The sequence below is a fragment of the Leptosomus discolor genome, chromosome 8 (genome assembly GCF_034619465.1).
Source record: "Leptosomus discolor isolate bLepDis1 chromosome 8, bLepDis1.hap2, whole genome shotgun sequence".
In the NCBI taxonomy this organism is placed as follows: domain Eukaryota; kingdom Metazoa; phylum Chordata; class Aves; order Leptosomiformes; family Leptosomidae; genus Leptosomus; species Leptosomus discolor.
Window position 1 is genome coordinate 59,641,615 of NC_141398.1, and position 23,953 is coordinate 59,665,567.

The window sequence follows — 23,953 nt, forward strand, 5'->3', positions numbered from 1 at the left end:
AATGAAATTTGATTTCAGTAGCTTGTTTATGCATTTGCCGCGGTGTGAGCGGGCACAGGGGTGACTCAGGGCTTTCGAGGATGAGATTCTGGCCAGGTTCAGTCCGGTGGCAGAGCTCCTGTTGAGTTCAGCTGTGCCACGATCTCATCCCTGGTATTTGTCAGAGAGGCACCGGGAAGAGCCCTGCCGTGCCATGTCCGCTTCGCTGCGCTAGTCCCCAGCCCGTGTGGTTTTTATTGGTGAGGTGGTTCCGTGAATCTCCCCAAACCCAAGCGCGGCGCTAGCATGGGAACTAAATGGGGTGGTTGTCCTAACGACGTGGTTGGCTTCTGCTCTGAGCACTAACACTTTGATGCGTCATTTTACACTTACAGGAAAAATCCGATGCCATCAGCCTCGCCTTTGCCAATCGTAGCTAGAAAAGCTCAAGCCAATATAAAGGATTTTATTTTTCCTTTTGTTTCGAGTTTCTTCAAGTTTGTCAGTGGAAAGATATTCCTTCCTTTCTTTTCCTGGAAGAAAAAGAAAACACCAACCAAATGTGTATTCAATAGAGAGAGTATTTTGTATAATATACAGAAACTATAGAGAACAGAGTGATGTCTGTTTATTAAAAATTCTTGATACGCTGCATAAAGTTGACCGCAAGAGAGATGGAAGTTTATCTTTGGAAGTATAAATGTTCACTTGTGGAATAACTTTGCTTGTGGGGTGGCAGTGAAGAGTTTTTGGGCAAGAAACCAAAATGACTTAAACACACTCCATGTCCTTAAGTAGCTCATTACTTCTGCCCTACTGAAAATGTGGACGTTTTCTGGTGAAATACGATCTAAGAACATCCGCAGCTGCAATTTTCTTTGTGTAACAGAAAAATACAGGTTTCGCTCTTTTGAGATTTTATTGCAATCTCCACAAATGAGTTTGAAAAACAGATTTCCAAATTCAAAATTTTGCCTTTCTAGAAAACTGTAACACAAAGGATGATTTTCCGTTTCGGCTTGGAAAAAAAGTGAGAGGGTATTTCTGAAGTTCATAAAAGAAAACCTAACAATTGTTCTTATTCTTTAAAATAATCTAAGTAATTAAATGAAAAGAAAATAACATTAGTTATTTCCTGGGTAACTTTGTTAGTGTGTCATTTCTGTGAAAGCCTCTTGCATCTGCACATGTGTTTTTGCAGACTCTCACCAATCATTTTTTAACATACTTGTCAGTTTTGGCTAATTATGACAAGAGGATAGAAGATCAGTACCTACAAATTAAATACAGAATGAGTGGTTGGGTGGAGGAAGGAGATACAGATCCACTAATTACATTAAGGAGAACCTGTGCCCTTAGCTCAGTTGTATTATTGGACTCCAGAAATCCTCTTTTGGCTCCATGCAGTCGTCTGCTGCTCGGGGAACTATTTATGCATATTGAAATAACTCTCACATTAGGGAAATGATTGTTGTTTGAAAAAAAACCCAAAAAAACAACAACCCCAAAACAAGAACAAAAAACCCCTCACCAAAACCCCCCAGTCCCCACAGTGGGGAGGGCACCGTCGTGAAAGATGTCTCAGTGCTGTTCCAGCCAGCTTAGCACCATTCTGTTGATTTTTCCCATTTGCTTCCAAGACGACTTCATGGAGTGAATTCTTGCTGATTTCCATCGTGAGTTAGTGTTTATTTAATCCAGAATAGATCCCTATCATTTGCTTAACATAGGAAAAAAGTGTTATTGGAGAATACCTTACGATCAAGATGGACTATTTATTTTAACTCTATGGTAAATGATGTCTGTTGTGTTTCAAATAACACATCACTTCACTTTTTAAGACGCACTTCGAAATTCAGACTCGAGAGAAACTGGTAATGGAAGGTTGGTGTTTCTCTTGTATCACAGTGTTGCTTCCAGTAAGGATGGGACCACTTTGCTGCTGCACTGGTTGAACGAGACGTTAATGCACTTTGACAGAAGAACAAACCATAGCCATGTCCTCTTCAGCGGGCTGTTCGAGTAGAGTTAAGCGCTGTGCTGCTTTACGAAGTGCGTGGCCACACCGCTGCTGGAGGAGCAGACCGCCCGCCCGTGGTTAATAGGAAACACGTTTGACTCCTCCTTGGTTGTGTAACGCACGTCAGTTAGATCAGCGTACATACAGATGTGTTTATGTATATGTATATTCGTGCCCATAACCCAAACATAACGCAGGTCGGGCCAGTTTAAGCAACTTGTAACACGTGTCACGTCAAATCTGCGGGTCGCAGTCAGTCGCTGCTGCTTCAGCTTCTCGCTTGCTTTTAGTCAAGATTTTGGTCTTAACAGCAATGCAGGATAAACAGCAACTATACCACGCTTCTGTCTGTCTTAAGCGTTCTCATGCTTTTAAATGCAGGAGGAAGGGTAGTAAGTTGCTTCTCATAGACAAGCTGTTAGCTCTGATGCTTCTCGCCAGTAGGTCTGTTTTATGAGATACTGCAGACTGTTGCTATTATATAGAAAGTTTTCTATAAATAAATATTACAGTTACTAAAGATGTACGCTCTAAATACAGAATATATTTAGTATTTTCTGGTGGGGTTTTTTTCCCACTTTAAAAAAGCCTTTTTTATTGCTATATTTTTATAAACTATACCCTTTTTCCTTTCATATCCTTTTTTCCTTCCTAATCTTTGTGTATCTTTCCTACTTTTCCTCTCTGTCTTCCTTTCATTTCTTGTTTATAATTCTGGGCTTCACGTGTCTCACTTCTGAGTATCATACTAGTCGCTAACAGACTGCACAGTACGTCTACGATGGTTTGAACCTGTCACACCTAGATGCAGCAGAGATCGCTCCAAGCCGTGGTTACCAGCAGTTGCAGACATGCATCTAGACCTTGGATTCCATCAGGACACTGCTGGAGAACTTTAATTCCCAATTTTTGCAGTTGGCATTTTGTCCTAGCTCTTCACTGTTTCATCAGCACTAGAAATTGATAAATTCCTGTAACTTGGATTGTTGCAACTACATTGCTAATTGTCGTTTCAATCCAACGCCCTTCACAGACCGATGCAACTCAAGAGTCAGTCATGCTCGGGGTCCTCTGGAGGTTTGGGGGGAAGAGGAATGGGTTAGTGGCAGTGCTCGATCAAGTAATTCGTTGAGGATCTCTCATGTTTTCTGTTTAACCTGTGCTTCTGTTTCTTCATTATATAGGACATTAACTGATCTTCCAAGCTGTAGTAGTCTGAAAAGAAGTTGTGTGGTCTGTATCCGCATGGAAGAGCTAATCTTGTGGTCCCTGGAAGTACTTTTTGCCAACATTTCTTCTCCTAGTAATAAATACCATGGACTGTAGCTCCTTGGAAATAAAAAATCACATCAGCCTGTTCTTTGGGGACTGCGGTGTTGCTGGATGCTGTAGTGCATCTCTCTTCCACTGCCAGATCATGGCGTAGAGGTAGGACAAACTTCATCTTACGGTTTGAAGGGCTGAGTGTAAGCAGGCAGGAATTTGCCCAGGTCTGCAGCATCATGCCTGTGGCAGATGGAGGAGTTGAAGCAGGTTCTCCTGAGCTGTGTGCTGTTCGAAACCTCTGCTCTGAATCTTACCGAGCGGACCGCCTCCATCTGGCGGTTTGAGGAAAGCTGCGCGGTGGGTCATTCTGAAGTCCATCGGAGTGGTGACTTGTTAGGGGCAGAACTTGGGAAGCCAAGGGAGAGTTTGCAGAGGTGTTGAGCTGTCTCATACTCAAGAAAAAAACGAGAAGCAAAGTCTTGAGAGTCCAGCCCATCTTTAAATGGACAAAGCATTTCTGTTGTGCTTTTCTTCTCTCCAAAGAGCATTAATTTTTCGTTGTACGGCACCCTTGGGAAAGGCCTTGTGATGCAGCAGCGCTGCTTTTTGCAAACACGTTGTCTTCCTCAGAGCTGCAAAAGTCTGGCTTCAGTTCCAAATAGCTGCTGCTTTGTGAATCAATTCAATGCTGCCACATGGAGGGAAGTGATAACCTCTTTGGAGGCTAGGCAAGAAGATAATGTGAGAACCCATTGAGTTTATCTCAGCACCGCAGTTCTCGCAAGCGGCATCAATGCTGGCACTTGCTTACTGGCTTTATGTAAGCGCTCGTGTTCAATGCTGGCTGTTGTTTTCTTCTTTCCTGGGCACTTATGTTTATTTCAATGACTTTCCTGGCCAGTTACTGTTTAATAAACTGAAATGAAAGCAGCAATTTTTGGGAAATAAAGTAAATTGTTGGCAGCGTGTTTTCTCCCCTTCTCAAACTTCTCTGGTTGTTCTTGCACTATACAAGCGGTGAATTTAATTTTGCGTTCTTGAAGCTAAGGAGCTGCTCAGGCTCAGTCACAACTGTGAGTGCACATAACTGGATGGTGCATGGTGTGCTGTCAAGCATTTGTGTGTTCGTGGGCTCTACAGAAAGAGGAAAACTAATGCACTGGGTCACTTGGACCGTCTCTTTCCAGCCGATGCATAGTTGTTCCGTCCTGCCAATACTTTTCCGCTGTGGCCATACTTATTTAAAGTACGTGCTGAAGGGCGCTGGTCCTCGCTTCCTGAGAGGCACCTCAAAACATTTGGATAAGCCTGTGAGCATAAAAGCAGTTTTCTCTGTGACTTTAAATGTTGCTTCAGGAGTGCATAATGAAAAAAGGGGCAAGTTGTGTGGTTTGTAAGAAAGATGTGCTCATTGGGAAAGTTACTGCTACAAATACGATAACTTAGTTGAAGGAGAGCTGGTTTTTTCTAGTGAAAATCAGGGGAGTCTTGTGTGGATTTCAGAAGTCGTTAGATATCCATGTATTAACAAGCCCCAAACCCTGCTGTCGGCAATAAGTATTGGACCGTTTATAATCGATGTGTTGAGTGTGATGTCCAAGGATCACCTTTATCAATACTGAAGATCCACCCGAACTATGAAGTGACAAGTGAAACAGAGCACCAGTTGTATCGCCGTTGTACTAGTCACTGTTTTCTTTGGGCTGATTCCTCCGTACGTGGAAGTTCTCCGGTGTTAGGACTGTCTGCAGGGTAGTTACTCCAGTGTGCAGCGGTGGTGCCCCTTTAGGGCCTAATTCAGAAGGGTGCGGCGCGTGTTGTACTATCATTGTCTGTAGAGGAGGCCGCTGGTCACCAGTATCATTCAGGCCCAGTCCCTGCATGAATAAAATACCCTAGTGAACTTTGAGTGCACTCCAGCCAAGAAATATTTTCTTTACTATCATAGGCCTATAAATGACAAAATCGAACTTTTACAGTGTGGTTTGAGAAGACGTGAAGAGTCTAAGAACGTACTTGATCCCTGACATTTTGAGAGGAAAAGCAGCCACCAAACACGGATTGATCAGCGCAAAAATAACGTACATTCGTCTGGAAAACGCATTGCTGCGTGCGAGGAGAGCTGTGATTTCGCAAAATGCTGTGAAGGGAATTCCGGCACGGTGCATAGCTTTTCCTTCCCTGGCTTTGAACTTTCTTTTCTCCATTTCACGAGGGTTAAAAAGCGAGGTGAGGAGATGCCTCAAGCTGACTGCAAGTAAAATGTAAATAAATTCCCGCAGCGTTCGGGTTTCTGTCGTGCCGGTCCTTTCCAAACCCACAAGCTCCTTCGGAAGGGGAGAAATTTTCGCTGTTGATTCCTAAGTGAGTTTTTCTTGGCGGCACGTGCGGTGGCGTTTGCCATCCAGATGGGCTCCCGGGGCACTGCGGTGAGGCCTTACGTAACGGGGCGCCTCGGGAAGGGGGTGGTTAAAGCGACAACCTTCCTTTTTCCATCGGTTCTGCTGCCCCTTCTGTCAGATCCCCTTGTGCTGCTGTGGGAAAGACAACCAGCTGTTTAATCAACTTCCCTGTGAAATTGTGGCTATCAAAAATGACCTGGTGTGCGGTTGTCGGCAGCGGCTCCTTAAAATCAGGAGCATTTATTTCGATCAAACGTTATTGCTTGGAATTAGGTGATTCCGTTTGTTTTGAGCATCAGACTTTTGATTTCAAGCAGTAAGTTGATCCTTTGGCAATAAACACATCATATACTTAGGTATGTTCTGCTCCAAAACAGAATGATGTCTGATAAACTGTGTGGGATTGTTTCTCCCAGTGAGTAAAAGAAACAGCGAGGTCCTTGCTTGCTGACTGTGACCGTAAGGGGATGCTCTGACATTCTGAATGTGCGAAACTAAAAGGTAAAATTAACTGAAGACTTAAAAGCATCTTATCCTCTAAGTGAAATTTTATTATGCAAAAAGAAGGTAGTCGTTACCATGAGCGCATGAGGTATTTTATTTGGAAGGGGATTGTTAGTGGCCGGGAAAGTCAAACAAGCGTTGGAATCTTTAGGTCCTAATCTTCATGAAAAGCCATTTCAGATGAAAGTGCTTGCGCAGGCTGTACGGAATGCTGCCGCTGCAGTTTTTAGCTGTACGGCTGTATGAAGGATGCAATTTTGCTTTTATACTGAGACCCAAATGTTGCATGACTATATATATTTTGGGAGGAAATGAAACATAGGATTTCTTTGTTCAAGGTATCTTGTTTTATTTGCTGTGTCTTTGCGTTTTTGCAAGATAATTTTTAGAGCGAGCCATGTGTTTTCTTTTAAAAATGGGAGAAGGAGTGGAAGTATGTCCTTTGTCCAGTGTTACCGTGGTGGACTGCCTCTCGTGTAACTTGCGAGCTGTAGCGGTCTGTGGTAGATATGAAGACTTTTCTGTTTTCAGATTATAAACCGTCTGATTTGGTCTAGAATTATTTTCTTGTGGGACTGATTGATTCATTTAATGAGTTAAATGCTTCATGCTTTTGATGGTTATACTCTGGTTATTAACCAGTTGGATCCATGCAGCTGTGGATATCCTGTCACCATCAGAGAAATGTGATCAAAAGAGCCCTACGGGAACGCCGTAGGGCCACTGCTGTAACACGCCACGTGGAACTCGCTTCAATCAAAGTGTGCAACCAAGAACATCAAAAATACTCTATTTCTGGAGCCGTTAATTCACTCACTCCCATTTCACGGTGTATCTCTGGTTCTGCGGTTCTGCCGGCCTTGCTGCACGTGCTGCGCAGGAGTCAGAGACTGAGCAAACGTGCGCATCCAAGGATAAAAATGCTGGTGATTCTTGCCAGAATAGTAAATTTCACACTCCACTGGATGGCATGATTTGCGTGCTTGTGGCTGTCTCTTGACGAATCAAAATAAAACCGGTTCTGCTCTTGGTAAAATTGATAAAAATAGACTGGCTGGTTTTCCAGAAAGGTGGTAAAGTGTGTCTGAACGTAGGAGCTCTTCTGTTTTAGAAGAGGATACATTGGTGGAATTTGAAGATTCGAGATGCTAATTAGTTTTATTTTTGTTTGTGAAACTTCTGCTAGGGCCCTGTAGACCCACGTGGGTCTCTTTCATTTGTTGAAGAAGGGCATTTGGAATAATCTTTAATGTCTTGTTTCCCCTGGTTCTGCGATTTGTTAAAAACGAAATATTCAGGCAAATATTCTAAATAAATGTTAACAAATATTGATGAAATATTCTGACAAATTAACTTTTAATAAAGTAAAATTAGCTGTTAAATAGGCTGATAGTTGGAAGCTAGTTGTTTCTTTCGAGGAACAGTACGTTGCCAGAATAGAAATCTGAGCCAGATCTACATGTGAGCATCAAGCAGGTGCTTACTTTTCTCGTGTAACATTCGGTTTCAAAATGCTTTAAATCTTTTAAAATACAAGACCTTCCTATCTGCGTCTTGCAGAGAGCAAGAACGGAGAAGGAGAAACCTCATGCCTTTGGGGTTGTACTGCTTTCTCCTAACTCTAAAAAAAACCCAAACCCCAATCCAACAAACAAAAGACTATCCAGATATTGGAGACCACGTGTTTGACCCGAAGCAGGAAGGTTTCCAGCAGTCACCTGTACCAGGTGGATGGTCCCTTGCAGTTGGCCTTTGCTCTGGTGTGCTGGAGACATCTGAAAACCAAAGGTGGTTACAGCCATCTGTCTGTATCCCCCAAACTATCGGCTCCACAGTTTCGGATTGACAGAGGGCGATGTAACGATTGAAGCAGTGAATAATTCACTTTCCCTTTAATCTGTTATTGGAGACACAAGCCTATATGTGCAAACGCTTTTTGTGCCGCTTGGTAGATGTTTAAAACAAGTTCATTTCCGAAACGTTTCCTCGACGTGACAGAGGACATCTGCCATTCTTGAGGAAAACTTTGCCTGTTCTTCCAGGGGGTTCGGTGTTGCATTTGCATAGAATCATAGTCAGCAGATCGGCTAACCAGTGTAATTAGCAGTTTATAAATAGTTGACAATTGTAGTTTAACACTTCTTGTGGCTTCCTTTGATGCTGATACGTCAAACTGCACCCTTTTGGTCCCGGAAAGTATTCCTACCAGAGAGATACTTAATTTGAACTTGCCTTTGTTGTAGGACCTGAAATGAGAAGACGTTGCTTTAAATTATTGGTTTTCTCGAAATAGCTGAAGTGTGCTGCTTTCATCTCTGTTGGAAAGGGGATTTTCATCTAAAAGGGAAGCATTGAGTGATGGATGTTACCTCAACGCGTCCCGTTCTTGAACTCGGGGGATTTATAGTCGTCGTAGTTTGGGACAGATGGTGTCTTGGTGATTCAAAGACTGGGATTTTGGGGGATGGGACGCTGATAGGCTGATGTCAGTTCACTCTGCAGAGATGTATGACTACAGTCTCACTTCCATTCCAGTTACCTTGTCAAAGGTATGAAAACACAGTGTTTAGAGTTTGGTTCCTTAACGTACTGATACGTGTTTTTATAGAACACCCACATCGTGATGGCATCTGTAAACCAGGAGAATTGTGCAATATGAGCAATACGCTCCCGGAAAAATCATTTTTTGGTGTCCCTAAAATTAATCCTTGTCCCCTAAATTGTCTAATCACGTGCCCACATTGAAGACCACTGACTTCACTGACATTTTTCACATCTGGAGCGTTTCCTCCTCCTGACTCTTTCAGTTGTGTTCTTAGTGGTGTTTATGAATTTCCTCACTCTCTTGTCATGGCAGATTTCATTTGCTTACTTTAGGTAAACAATTTCTAGGTATATGTTGTAAAGATGTTGTTGTAAAATTAGGAATTGTGTGTTTTGTCATAAAGGTACCTAAGATATGACTCCTGGTGATCTCTAGTACAGAGTTGAGTTCCTACTGTCCAAGGAGAAAGGGGTTTGATTAACATGGAATTTTGAGGTTTATATATTATTATAGATTAGTTGAAGAATATAATAAAATAATCTGTTGTCTGTGGAATCTTATTTGCAGAAATCCTCTTTAACTATATCTCCTGTACCTAAGAAAACAGGGCATTTCTTTTCTTTAAAAGCTGACAATTGAAAATTTCTTGAAAAGGTTCTAATTTTGTGAGCGTTTTATAGTGTTTGTTTTTTTTATATTTCACTGTTTAAAACAGTCTGGTTACTGACACAGGTTTCGTAAATCCTTCTTTAGGTCTGTGTAGTAGAGTAGGATGGATTTCAGTTGTATTTGAGGCTGTTCGTGAGCACCCTCTCGATAGAGTTTGTACTGTAACGCCTGCGCGCTCTAGTCTCTACTAGCCTAGACGTTTATAGCTGTCTGAAAGGTATGGATGTAATAGCTAAACAAAGGAACCGTAGAAATAAAATGGAAAACAGAGTAATTGCTTGGTAGCTGCATTTTCCTTCCCTCCTCCCTCTCTCCAAGCTTTTAACGGCTCCCCCCGTCTCTTTTTGGCCGTTGTCTAGCCCGTGGATGAGAACAGCGTTACGGAAAGTGGTGATCTGGTGACATGATTGAGGTTCGCAAGGACGTGACCTGGGGGAAGCTGCCAGGGCTCTGCCACCCCGCCGACTGTGACGGGGTGGGTTTTCCTTGAGTGAGGGCGGTGCCGCCCGGCCCTCCTTCGGGTTTGCCCAACCCAAAACCCTTCTCAGTTCTGGAGGGGGAAACTGCCTCCCAGCTGTGGAGATCATGACTCCCCCCCAGCTGTCAAATGAGTAAACAATTACTCTTTCTAAAATTGTTTCAATATGGTCAATGCATGGCCATAATTACGTTTGAAGAATTGAAGCCTGAAGGCTCAAGAAGTAACTTCAGAGGTGCTTAATTTTTTCCTCCGCTGTTCCAGTATTTAGTACAGCAGATTTTGTTGTCATATGCTATTCGTTTAATAAAAAGAACTCCAAATGTATGACCCTTCTGTGAAAAAATGCATTTTGTTAGCCAAACCCCCAAATAATCGCCCCTCTTCATGATTCTGTGCAGGCAGAATCTGAAGCCCTTGTTTTTCATAAATCCGTCGTGTTCTTGTCAAAAAAAGATTCTGTTCGTCAGTTTAATCGCTTGAATTTTGAATATGACATCCTGTTGCTTTTTCTCTAGACTTTAAAAATGGTGTTGAATTTGAAAATGGAAGGGACACTTAACCAAATCTGTTTGGAGTACGCATGTCGTGTAAATATGTCTTTATTTTATGCGTGTGGCTGTTAGATTTCCCATACCTTTCAAAATCTAACAGTAACAGAGCCATCTCAGTATAAAAGGGACTGCCAAGTCCATGAAAATAATGATTTACCTTTTAATTTTCTGAAGAAAGCTGGTATTCATGGAGAATGGGAAGCAGCACAACTTAGCGGTATCCAAATGCGAGCTATTGACATGAAGTTTGTGTTCGAGGAGGCTGATTTTCAACGCGGGATCAGGAGGGAATACATCATGTCTGCTTTTGAGATTACAAATGTCTTCTCTTCCTCCTCAGTTTGTTCTTAATTAGATTTCTTTACAATTTAATGTTTTATACGGATTGTTTCGTCTGCTAATTGACTTCTGACCTTTAAGAAAGACAGGATTACTTTCTCAGGAACATAGAGTTTTCTTATGTTCCTAATTAGCCCTGCTTTTAAAGAAACCCAACCCTTCCTCCCCCTGTTTTGTGCATTAGATGCCCCAAAACTTTGGGAGTGTATAGTCATGTCAGACATCATTGTTGTCTGTCTTTGTGTTTGGACCAGCTCATCTTCAGTGCATTTGCAAGCTTTTTCGTTTTCCCTTTGAACCACAGAAAGGTTTGTTTTGCGGTGCACAAGAAGCATTCTAGAACTTGTCAGCTGTCTTTTGAGTTTTATAGGAACTTTGGCAAAAATACACGGTGTTTCTATCTAGGATGTGGAAGGCGAAGCTCGGCACGATGCACCTGTTGGCTTTTACAGCTGCCTGCTTTCCCTGGTGCACACATGCCTTCCTCCTAGGCTTTCGCCTGGTAAGATTCAAACACTGGCTCTTGTTTGCGAACCAAAGTGATTTCTTTCTGCGTTTCCAAATCGCCCGTGTCTCTGAATTCGTTGTGCAGATCTTCTTGTCTCCCAGGCTGCTGCCAGTATCTATCTGGTCTGTGGAGATCACTTGAGCTCTTGCAATTTATTAAATAACTGAACTGTTTTAAGTCTCTGGTGTGTTTTCATAGAAAGCTTTGTTTAGGAAGTGAGGTTCCCAAAGAAAGCGAACTTTGGACCTGTAATGCTTAAAAACAAGCCAGTCCTTTGTTTTGAATGTTACCGGCAACCATCCATTGTCCTCAATAAAAACAGGGCTAAAGAACACAGCCATCCTTACATGATCTCAAGCCTTCACTTCACTCTTCCTCTAGAAGTGCATCTCTCTTCCAAAATACTTTCTGACCTTTTGCCAAAGTGCTGAATTATATTGCTGAATGTATTTTTAATGTGTTTTTAGCGGGTTATGTGGCTCATAGATACTGTGCTGCTCACAAATCACAGTGCTTCGTGCTGCTTTTGACTAGCAAACGTTCCGAAAAAGGCAAATCCCTTCCCACTAAAACATTTTTTCTCTTTTAATGCAGGCTTCCCCCAGTTAAATGTCTCACTTGCAGTTATCTTGCTTTAGTGCTGCCTTTCTAACTTTTTTTGGTGTTTGACGTACTCGGGATCAGACAGCTGAAAGTTCTCTTGCATGTGATCGTTTATGGATAGAGAGCAGAAAGTCAGCACGCTTCAGTTTCCTAATATTCTTTGTACATGTTCTCAGGATGTAGCTCTCTGCTACAGGTAAATCATATCTCTAATGTTAGATTGAACTTTTTATCTCCTTAAAAACCACTCTGCTGTCATTAGCATGAGATTTTTCTTCAGTCATCAGTGGACTATTATAAAATGTGGCTGCTAAAGACTTGTTCGTAGAATAACATTTTAGATTGTAATACCAACTGGATGGATTTGTACATCTGAAATTCATTTAACCTTTATATCAACTAGCTTTGTACTTAAGGGCTAATTTTTCATGCCTAATTCGCACATGCAGTTACTGTGACCGAGTGTGCAGTTATGGCAAAAATCTGTGCAAACAGCAAGTGTTTCGTCTCCGTCAGTTTTACACCTTCGACCAGCGTAACGGCCAAGTGGGAATTTCATGAATAAAGGAAAAGAAATAAGCACGCCTGGCTTTGAAAATCTGTGCCTGATGTCTTGGGGCTCTCTAGCCTAAAATCTTCTCTGGTTCTACCCTGTTTAGCTTGCTGTCTATTTTCCGTGCTTTCCTCTGTAGTCATGTTCTCTCCATGAAGGTGGTGGGCTCGCTCCAGTATTTCATAGCCATTCCTTATCACGTGGATTAAATGATAGCTTTTGCGATCAGCAAGTAGAAGAAAGTCTTTTCCTGTCTTCCCTCCATACAGCAATTTCTGGATGTTCTATGTCACAGCTCTGGCACTTGTCATCTGTCTCAAGGTCTTGTCCTGCATGGCTTGGATCTCCTAGCATGAAGAGCTCACTGCACCCGAGACTGTCTTGTCCTAGATAATTTGTATGGCTTTTGATTTCTCTTTGAATTAAATGACATCCTGGAATATCCCCCGGAGTCCACTGTCATAGTTAAAATTCCTAGCTAGACTGCTTTTCTGGGAGAGTTTTCTCTGCCCTATGGTTGATTCAGTCACTTCTCTAAACAGAGCAGCATACAATGTGAAAGCCATTAAAATGTGTTTATGAATGAAATACGGGCATTTTTTTCGAAACAACCGCAGAGCACGTGACTGTTCTATGTAGGACTCCCCAAGTACTTCGTGCATGCTGACAGCTGAAGTCGTGTAAGGAGTTAAGGCACAACTGTTTTTATTGGACAGCGCTGCAAACATTTATAAACCCGTTTCTCTGTGTAGTGCGTATTAGTGATAGATTACACTGAGAAATGTGGTCTCGGTAGTTACAATACAGAATGTGCTTTCCTTTTGCTGACACCTATGGAAAGGAAACTGCTGCACAGCAGCAGATGATAATTTCAGTCGCTTTTCCTCCTTTCCTACTCCCACACCCTTTTTGGAGACACAGTGTAGGGCTTGTGAAGCAACCCCTAAGTAATGTGCTTGCTGTCACTTGCCAGTGGGAATTCTTGGGGCCTTTGAAGCGCTTTTGAATTAGCTTTTTGATGCCAGTGTTTTCCTCCTGTATGCTCTCGACTTTCTTTCAAATTGAGTTTTGAACAGATCTATAAAAACATTATTTAGAGCGCTGGAAGATAAATGGTGTTTTAAAAATGATGATGACTCAAGAGACACAGTACTCGACTTTGTTAGACCAGTAACCTGCAAATTTTGGTTTCTGAGGGCTCTGGGCTCATTTGTAATGCAAAGGAAAGGACAAAGCTGTTCATTTGGGCAAGGCTGGAGTTTTGCAGCCGTAGGCTTCAAATCATTTGTCTTCCAGGAGCAGACCATATCCTGTTCAAAGGACTATACAACACCTTAAGCAAGTACCTCCCGGGATCAGGATCCTGTTTGAGAGTAAGATCGAAAACCGAGGAGGTTGAAGAGATTATTTTGCTTTGCAGGGTGTGGAAAACAACAGATACCGAAAGGAAAATAAGATCTTGGAGATCCGCCAAGCATAGCCATGTTGAGTAAAAGCGTAGCGTGTACTACACCTTTGGAGTGTTTTCTACCTGCGGTATTGCACATCTGAATCTGGAAAGTTTAGAAGTACTGAAGCTTTAGAGAATGATAAATGTTCAGATAGGTGTTTTAATTTACAGGCTTTGAATCTTTGGCTTTACTTTCTCAGGTGTTTTTTCGGCAGCCGTGAAAATGATGTATTTCCTTTAACATACCGTAAAATGCTCTCAACTGTTCATGCTTTAGGCAGAATATAAACCACTCTGAAGCTTACAGTGACGAGGTAAAAGCATCTAGCAATATGAGGAGGGCCTTGGAACAGCTGACAATGCGCAACATTTCCTTCCCAGTTTTAAAGCCCTTTGTCCAGATGTTGAAACAAGTATTTCTTGTCATACCTGCAATAGTCTCTTTGCTCCCTCTCTTCCTTGGGTAGCGAGGCTTCCCCTTCGGGGGCGGAGATCGCACAGGAGAGTGAACCTGGTCTGAGTTGGCGGCAGCACTCGATCTAGATGAGCTTTTTTTTCAAAGTACTCAGTTCAATTCACGAGTTGATGCTGTGTTTTTGTGTTTGGCAACTTAGCACCAAATGCTGGAAAGTGCATCACGGGTCTCTTTAATGACTTGATACAAGGAGTAACGTTTTCAGCAGCTTTGGATTTTGTTTTGCATTGTTAGTGGATTCTGATGAATTTCATACTTAGCTTTAGAAGAGTTTCTTTTATGGGGAGCTTTAGGTGGCTTCCTGCTTATCAGACTTCCACGTGTTGTGGGCCGCTATCAGGGAGAAATAAAGCTTTGTCCAATTTTGGCTTGGGAGCGGTGGATCCTTCTGTTGGGTGGCGTTGCACAGCTGGAATGTAACAGTGCGGTTTCCATGGGTAGAAGTGTAGATTAGAGAATGTCACAGAGGGCTGACATTTTGAAAGACATAAAATATGTGTGATTAATTGTGTGACTACTTGTTGAAATCGCATCGCTGTATAGCTCCGGCGTTTTTCGTAATGTCCCTGTATTCCTTTAGGCAGCATCAAGCGTGAGGGCAGCTCTAAAATGTTGAGAGTTGCTTTGTTCCCCTTGTGTGTGTGACACTATGTCACCTATGCGTTTTCCTGAAAATACGGATTTATGCTGATTTTCACCTGTTTGTGTTTCTCTGTAATTACAGGTCACCTGTTTTACAAATTTGGAATCACAGAATCTGACTGGTATCGAATCAAGCAGAGCATAGACTCCAAATGCCGGACAGCTTGGAGGAGGAAACAGCGAGGGCAGAGCCTCGCTGTGAAAAGCTTTTCAAGGCGAACACCTTCATCATCATCTTACAGTGGTTCAGGTAAAAAAAAAAAACCAACAAACCCACAACCCCCCCCAGAAAGCACAAAACCAAAACAAACCCCAACAGAAATGGAAACTTAAAGTAATAATGCCGTTTGGTTTTTGGTATACCTGAAAATGGTTTTGATCTGAAGTTGTATTTACAACAGGTCCATGTAGTACCCACAAATGTGACTGTGTTGTGTAACAGAGGTGAATGGAGAAACCCACGTTTCTCACAATTGAATTTTTGGAGTGGATTTTATATTATTGCTTTTTTGTTTTTTTGAAGTACCATTTGTCATTGGCAGAGAGGCCTCTCTGTTACAGTGTACGCATGTCTACAGCGCTCCTCAAGGAGTGTATCCGTGTACTCAGCGAAGCCAGCCATTCGTGGTTGAATCATCGTGGGCCTTCGGTGCAAGCCGACCACCTCCTGGTCCCTTCGGAGTCCTTGGCAGCCTCGTGGGGCTTGTACCAGAGTAGATGCCCTGTCGGGTGAGCTTCTGCTCCTGTTCCACCTACAAACTGCAGTCACGCTCCTGGTTGTGCGGTGCGTTAGTGATCCTAGAAAGGGAGCGAGATGTGTGTGTTCGCTGACAAAGAGAAGAGGGAGAAGGGAGTCTCTGTCTCTGAAACAGTAGTAAAATGCAGATTTTCCAGAAATGAAAGTGTGTTCCAGTGAGTGAGAGAGGTTGGCTTTGTTGATTTGTACGTTATCTGAACGCCTGGCTTCGCTGTGATGCTTGAGAACGTCCCTCCACGTGTGCTAACAGAAAAACATCCAGCACGTGCAGCTTTGTGCTGTCATATGGGGTCTTTTTACCGTGTTCAGTTTTTTTGAGTAGAAGTTTCTGCAACTGGTGCTCATAAGAGGAGTCAAGTGAATAAATCTTTCTCAGTGTGTTCACACCATTTAGTTGGACGTGCTAAATTTTGTTCCTGAAGTATTTTCCTCTGAAGAAATTAAATATGTTGTAGGTGATGCTGTATTTCCATATAGGTATGTAGGCGTGAATAATAATAACAAATGAAAAATACTGACCTAAGAAGTGTTCTCACAGGACATTTCTGGCTCATGCTTTTAATATAAAGCAGTGTTATGGGACATTTGTACATCATATATTAAAACCAGTGTTTTGGAAGTGAGCCCAAAGAAAAGGAAGTAAGTTTATTTGCCTGCATAAAATTTTTGGTTGCATGTTAACACTAACCACTGTATCTCATGCAAAGAATGCCAAAATCTGCTTTCAATGGAAAATTTTATGTGCTGGAACTGGGAATCATATCCAAAATTCTCAAATTAAAACAACTAATCAATGTAATGATAACCATAAGCCATGTATGTTGATGGGATTTTTATTTTCAGTCTCTTAGCAATCAGTATTTTAGAATAAAAATGCAGTCGTAAGTGGATATTATGGGCCTGTGCTCATTAGACCATACTCCCCAACTGTTGTTCAGATTTAGTATTAAAAAATATTCATCTTTAATCTCCTGGGTTGAAGATTTGGGGAGACAAGTGTAGAGACGTAAAACACAGACTCAGGCTCAATGAATTCTTTGTCTTCAGAAGGCCCTAAGATAATAAATGTTGGTGGGGTTGTTTGGTGGTGGTTAAGCTGAAAACTGCTGGGTTTTTTCCTCCAATTCCCCAAACCTGATTTGTGAGTAAATTGTTCCATGGGTACAAAACCACCTGAATTACCTCCTGCTGGGATTTCAGCAGTGTGCTGTCTGGGCAGGTGGGAGTAGCGTGGTACAGACGCTCGTGATCTGGTTCTGCAAGAGCCGCCTTGGTATTCTGGGTTGTGCTCCCAGACAGGCTCCTTTAGCTGGAGCTTTGCTGGCTGCCTCTGGTACATCGATCTCCAGGATTTCCCCAGGAGATCTTATGCCACCTGGGTCCCCCACTGTGCAGCTATCTCATCTCCCGGTTTCCCTAGGTAGCAAAGAGGCGGCTGTGTCTCCTTATAAAGGTGTCTTTGGTCCTGAAGATGATGAAGGTCAGCCGAGGCATCTTGGCGTGTCGTTGGCAGGACCGTATAGACTGTGCAGCCAAAAGCAGAGAACTGGCAATAACATTAACAGCTGCCTTTGTAACGGTATGTGCAAGTGTTCCCATGGATTCAGGGTCTTTTGTTAATTTTCTTCAAAGTACTGCTTTTACTCAGAATGTCATTGGCATCATTTTCTGGGAGGCTGTAGAGATGTTGTCAGATGAATTCACCACTACCTTCACACCCACTGTGAAAAAGCTCTTAGAAAACCAGCCCACCTTTCAGAATCAGGCCGTCCTTTGACAAATTAATTTGCATTCCAAAAGCGAGTGGGAGTGGTATTTCACCTGAAGGAAGAAGGGGAGGTGTGAGGAAAAGCAGGAGAGCGGCTTGAGAGGCTGAAGGAGAATATAGGGAAAAGAAAGAGAAGATGCAAGGGGAAAATGTCGATTCACATGTGTTTAAAAAGGTAACTTTTGCATGACAGGGCTGTAATTCCACCGCTCTGGTCAGGTAACTTCATGAACCGCTCAGACTTTGCCTTTGCGGTTTGACATCCCTGGAACCCCTCGGTGGAATTACAGCATCATCATTCACAGGCATCTGTTCCTTATTACACACACCGTATAGTGGCTGCAGCAGAATTCCTGCTGCCAGCTAGCAGGAAAGAGAAGTAATATTTCACAGCTCTGAAGTAAAGGAGGTCTGTATTTCACAGTTATGACAACATAGCTGTCAAATATGGCTTTTTAAAGTGTTACATATGAACCCAGACAGTTTTTATGGTAGCATTTGTTTCAGGGGGCAATTTAAGGTGAGCCTTGGACAGTCTGAAGTTCAGCTGCTTGAGAAACTTGTCTTTCCCGCTGTTGTTCCTTAGAGCTATTAAGGTCAGCTTCTAGGTGCTTGAGGTCAGGTCTCCCCCGAGCTGTGGTGGCTGCTGTCTGCACAAGGGTACCTGTGCTTGGCTTCACTGAGTACTACGTCCCTCTGTGCCAGCTCGCGTCTGACAGGCAGTCGAGGTGTCTAGCTGTTGGGTGGAATATAGCAGCTGCTCCTCGCAAAAGATGTAATGGGGTAAGAAAAAAAAAAAAAAGGCTCTTAAAAAGTAGTGAATCACTGCTGTGTTGTGTTGCTGCTGTGAAGGGTGGAGGGATATGCGGCATTATTTCTTGTATAATGTCCTCTCAGCTGTTCGGAGAAGCTCTGGCTCCACTCTCGCGGCGTAAGACTATGATTCTATTCAAAGAAGCTGTAATTATTGTTTGGTTTAGTAGAGCACGGTTCTGTGACTAGTCAGGAGAGGTCACTGAGCACCTTAAGGTGAGCGTGTCAGGTTCTCTGGCAGTTTAAATACACCAGTGGTGGCGCACGCATTCAGTAGGAAAGCACTTGCACATCTTGTCACAAGCGTTTCGGATGATGCCACATGGGGGGATAAATTTTCGCACGTGCTCACTCCATTTGCCAGGTTAAATATGAGAAACCTGAGCTGTTTGTGGAAGTGCTTAAACCCACTGATTCTTAGTTAAATGGTGATCATTTCCTAGGGAAGTTCTAGGGTTTACCCTAGAAGATATTCCCGTCGTCTACAGAAAGTGCTTCTTTTTAAGATGCACCGTTGCCACCAACAGATGCCTTGAATAGATGCGTAGTGTCACAGTGCCTGCCTTGCAGCTGAGCTGTTCTGAAAACATCATTAAGAGGTTTAAATGTGATTTCAATGTCCTGCATGGACGGTTGAACACCACGTTCCCCGTATGAACTTTTTTCCAGAGTTTGGTAAGGTTTTTCCACTTCTGAACTTGTGATTGTAGTATTGAATTTTAAAACTGTGACCAAGAGGTGCAGCAAAAAACAAAGGCTGAAATCCAAACCTGTTGTGTGTGTTTGGCTTGAAGCAGTCTTTTTCATCAGCTGTCTCTAGGGGCTGATAACAAGAAGATAGCTTTCTCTTAGGTTGCACTATAATAATACAGGTTTCAATCAGCAGAAGTTTCTTGACATGTTCTTCAAGTGTCATAAAGGAGCACCGTTCTCTTCTGTGTTAAAGAATGTTTTCTGAAAGTCCAGAATAACTTACTGTTTTCTGTTTGCTGGTGAAAATTGTTGAACATCTCTACATATCATTAAAAATAATATTTTTGTTAGTCCTCAAATAGTCTGCAGTCAGCCTGGTCACTGCCCTGCTGGACGTTCTCCCCTATGAATTAAGGGACTTGATTTTCCAGAGATGCTTTTTAGCAGCAATTAATTTGCATCCTTTAAAATTAAAAAAAAAATTTAAAAAAAATAAAAAAAGGAGCCTGAAACTCACCTGTCTGTGATCTGACTTTGATTTCTCTGGCTCCGAGGAGTCTTGAGGGTGGTTGAATGCAGTGACAGGTTGCCCAGAGAAGCTGCAGAGACATCATCGCTGGAGACAGCCAAAATCCACCTGGACGCGGTCCAAAGCAGCCAGTTGTGGTTGCCCGTGCTTTGAGGAAGGGCCCTGGATTTGATGATCTCCAGAGGTCCCTTCCAACCTCATCTGTCCCGTGATTTTTGTGATTTTCATGAGTTATTGCGCACACAATAAATAATTTGGAGTTATGTACGACTAAAGAGGGTCGCTATTCTGGAGCTTCGTTTTTGTCTGCTTGTTGGACATGTCAAAACTTTTAGGCTTTTTCTATGCGTTGTGCATAAAAGTGTATGTAGCACGTGGCTTTGATTTGAGTCGTGCAGTTACAAATGATAACAGATTTCCTCTCTGCTCTGTTTATCACACGGAAAAATTAGCTGTGCAAATGATAGAGAAAAGCAGGAGGCTGAGCCCGTACTCCTTAGGTGGCCTTGCAAGTTTTGGCATTGTAATTCTGTGACAGTGTTCAAGCGTTAAGAGCTCAAGAGGAGCTGATCTGCAAACACAAACATATCTACGGAAGCTGGTAGGAAAACAGGAATGAGTATCTCTTCTCTGTCCTTCACCCCCGAAGATACTAATTGAGATTGTTCTACATTGAATTGACTGTGCAGCTTTACAGTAGCCACAAGATTTATGGGTTGCATAAAGTCGTCGTAGCAGACTGTTATATTTAGGTTTTCCTTATTTTATCTGGCTCCTCTCTTTGAAGCTGTTGCCTTTTGTTGGAATTGAGGTATTAATTGCAGTGGTTTGCTCGGCTCTTTTCGGAGCCAACACTTCGGTCCTTAATGTGTGTTTTTCTCTTGGTTGTGTTTTTTTTTTTTCTTTTTTCCTGACAAGAGTTGTACACACGGCTGCCATGATAATTTAGCTAGATATTCTTTTTAAAAACATCAGCAGTCTATGGAGGGAAGGCAGTAGGAAATGAGGTTTTGGGGAGGAGGATTAATTGAAGAGTGCCTTCTCCCTTTCTTTTAATTTCTCTTAAGATTGTTAAAGCTGTTATCACGGTTTTCCATGTTGGAATTTTTAATTAGTTCTATGACTTTGGGATTTATATGTAGATTTAGGCTGAAGTGCTCAGCCTGTGCTGAGATGTCACATATAAAAATGGACGTGCAGCCAAATCTTCAAAGCTGTTCTGCAGAATTGGAGGCATTTAGCCCTGGATGAGTCAGGCTGAGATAATGGTTTTACACTATACAGGTTTATTTCTATTAATTGTTCAGTAATGGTGTCTTTCCTGCTTTTTGTTTTTGAGGACTGCTTTGCTACATCTGGCCATTAACCTTCCCTTGCTCGGACGACACAAGGAAGCGAGGAAATACGTCCTAGTTTATGAGCAAAGCGTGAGGCTGGGAGGCCTGTACACTAGGAAACCATTTTGAATAACAACCCATAAGGAGCCTGAGCGTGAATCCCCTCTGCTACAAAATCTGTACCTCCTGCATTTCCTTCCCAAAATGAGAAGCCAGATGCTCAACTGATAAGTATGAAGCAGAATAGGAAAGAATTAGAAAATGCCAAAGGTTTTGCCTTTGAAGTGAGGCACTTTAAAACTGATCTTAGTTGAGAATTAAACCCACACATTCTTGAAACAATGACAAATTACATTTGTCTGACAAATCTGATCTTGCTCAGCCACGTCTGAGGGAGATTAGCTTTGAGCAGTGTGACAGAAGCAGCTGCTCCAGTGGGGGCAATTCTGCGAACGCTTGAACATGCGGCTGAGAAGACAGACTCGCTCGGGCTACGTTTTCTTTGCCTCAGTAGCACATGCAGTAAACAAAGAGAAAATGAAAAAGCTCCGATTTTCCACTTGGGAGGAAGGAATTTTTCAGCAGTTGGGTTTTTCCCCCCCCTCCCCGTGTCACAACTTAAGCACCTGTGGAATGGTCGAGGCAGCATCTTCCATTCCGTGGGTGGCTCCAAAGCTGTCCCGTGGAGGGGAGGGTGCTTTGGGAGCGCCGCGGATAACGTGCGCAGTAGCTGTGAGTTCGTGTCAGAGTACCCCTTTGTAACCAGGGCGATGGAAAATTTTGGAGCAAGAGGTCAGCTGTATAGCTTCTCAGTGCCAGGGATTCTCTAAGATATCAAAGTTGTAAATGTGAGGCTAGATAGTTTACATGATAGTGATTTATGACTGTTGACATATCCTCTGTTCAAGCTGTGTGCTATTCATGTTTGTGTTTGTTTTTAATGGGGAATGTTTAAAAATGGATAAATACTACTTTTGTCTGGTCAAGAGATGTAGAGGGGAAAAACAATACTTATAAAGGATGTTTTGTTTTTAGACACTGTTGAATCCTCTCTCTTCTTGCTTCCTAAGAAGAAAAAAAACCCCACCAAAATCCAACAAAAAAAAAAAGAGAAAGAAAATGCAACTGTGGTGGTTGCAGTGAAGCCAAACTGGAATCTATTTATAAGTGACCATGGGAGAGACACAGTACGATTGCACTCAGTCTGTGTCTCCTCTTCCCACCTCTGAAAAGTGTAGTAATTTCTGGCATCTGTGAAGCAAAAGTTGGTTTACAAATAAAGGCTTTTGGACTTTACAGTTAAAAATGTATTTCAATATGTGCATATAATATGTAGGGAAATATACTTTTTTATCTGCTGCAACTCTTACTTCTTTGATGATCTTCTACTGCATAACTTAAACGGAAATTAAATACAAATGCATCTTTGTGTTTTCTCAGAAGTGTGGCATTGCAGTTTGTGTGATGGTAAGTGTAGGCTACAGGAAAAGTCCTGCTGGAAGGTTATTGATCTGTAAGTGAAACACGGGTCTGACCTCGCCTGCGTCCCACGTCCAGTTTCGCTGCTTGTGTACGTGTGTTTACACTGACACTACAGCTGTTCAAGCCGATGAAGTTACGCCTGTGTGTGACGGGTGTGTGCACACGTGCATCCAAATGAAGGATTATGTGTTTGGACACCGTGGTTTGACTGGAAGCCGAGTTGTGAATCAGCTCAGCCGTTGAATTACGTAGTGGGGGACTGGGAAGCATGATGGGAAGCCAAAATCACAGTGGAATGGACGAGTGGTAGCCTGTGAGGAGCCAGATGAATAGCAGTGGGCTGCCTTAGCCATTGAGCATCCTAACAAAATGCTCTTTGTCAAAGAAAAAAATACAGAAAATTAGTTGCATAAAATATTATTAGGTTGGGGGTAATGGAAATGAGAGAAAAAGTGCAAGGCAAAGAGGCTTAGGTGAAGGATCTTTCCCGAATACCTGTTACTTTCAGTGCCTGTGAGAAAGTCGTTGGGAATGGAAAGCAGGATCTAGTATGAGCGCTGGAACAAACCACGGTTTTGGTTGGTTGGCAGTGCGGTTTCTCAGAGTGGGTACAGGGCTCTTCTGCCAAGTGGGATTTGTTAATCCCATCCGGAATTCTGTGCAGCAAAATTCCATTGTACAACAGTGCAGGAACTACTGGAATTGCACAGTAAGCACCAGGACTGTATTAAAGAAATTATAACTATTCCAGTTAACGTACTAGTGAAATGTAAGGTGTTAAAGATGTGGGTCCGATAGGCAGCAAACCCGTGTACCTGTTATGTTTTGCTCGGTTACTGCGTAAGCGTTCTGGTTGTAGTTATGTACTTGCAGGTCGTTAACACAATTAGAGCTGCCTAATTGAATTGTTAAGCAATGAACTTCCCAACAATTAAGTAAATACTGGCTTGGTGGTTTTGAGATTAGTTTCCGGCTCCCGTGTTTAAATTTAAAACTCAAAATGATCTTCTTGCACAAACATTTACAGACAGGGTGAAAAACCCCCAGATGGATGATTTTATTAAAGAACTTTCCATTAAAGTATTTGTATGAGTGGATAAAGCTCGTCCTTGCAAAATTAACGTTTTCTGTTCAGTATGAATCTTGGAGTATTTTATGAAACGTGGCTTCCTGCTGTGTTGGTTCAAAAAAACCCCACAATTTTAAAAATCAAAATATATCAGTCATCTCTGAGCAGGATGAGGTCTACCTAGGGCTTAGTTAAGCAATACATAAAATCTTGTAAGGAGGTGATCTACAATGGAAGTAGAGTGACACTGTCTCTTAAATATTTTCATTATAGTTTCTGGTACTTGGGCAGCTTGAAAGCCCTAGAGTATTGAATGTTACTACGTTAGATGTTAACGTGTTTTATGTTACCTTGTAGCATAAAAGTAATTGTCAGAGCAATAAATAGTGTAGAAAAATTATAACAGACGTCATACTTTAGAGATTTCATTCCATGTGTTTTCGCGGCACAGCAAAAGAGAAAATGTTAAAATTGTTTACAGGAATACTGCATGTAACAAGTATTTCTTCAAATACGTT

General features: G+C 42.3%; 1 protein-coding gene across 3 annotated transcripts in view; it reads left to right on the forward strand.

Annotated features, from left to right (window-relative positions):
- The window catches only part of BANP (BTG3 associated nuclear protein), a 151,070-nt gene that overhangs the window by 51,561 nt on the left and 75,556 nt on the right, over window positions 1–23,953 (forward strand). For all 3 annotated transcript variants that reach the window (XM_086468906.1, XM_086468905.1, XM_086468907.1), the window contains one exon: window positions 15,070–15,237. In XM_086468906.1, the coding sequence (XP_086325032.1) occupies window positions 15,070–15,237 (168 nt within the window). The remainder of the gene's footprint in view (window positions 1–15,069; window positions 15,238–23,953) is intronic.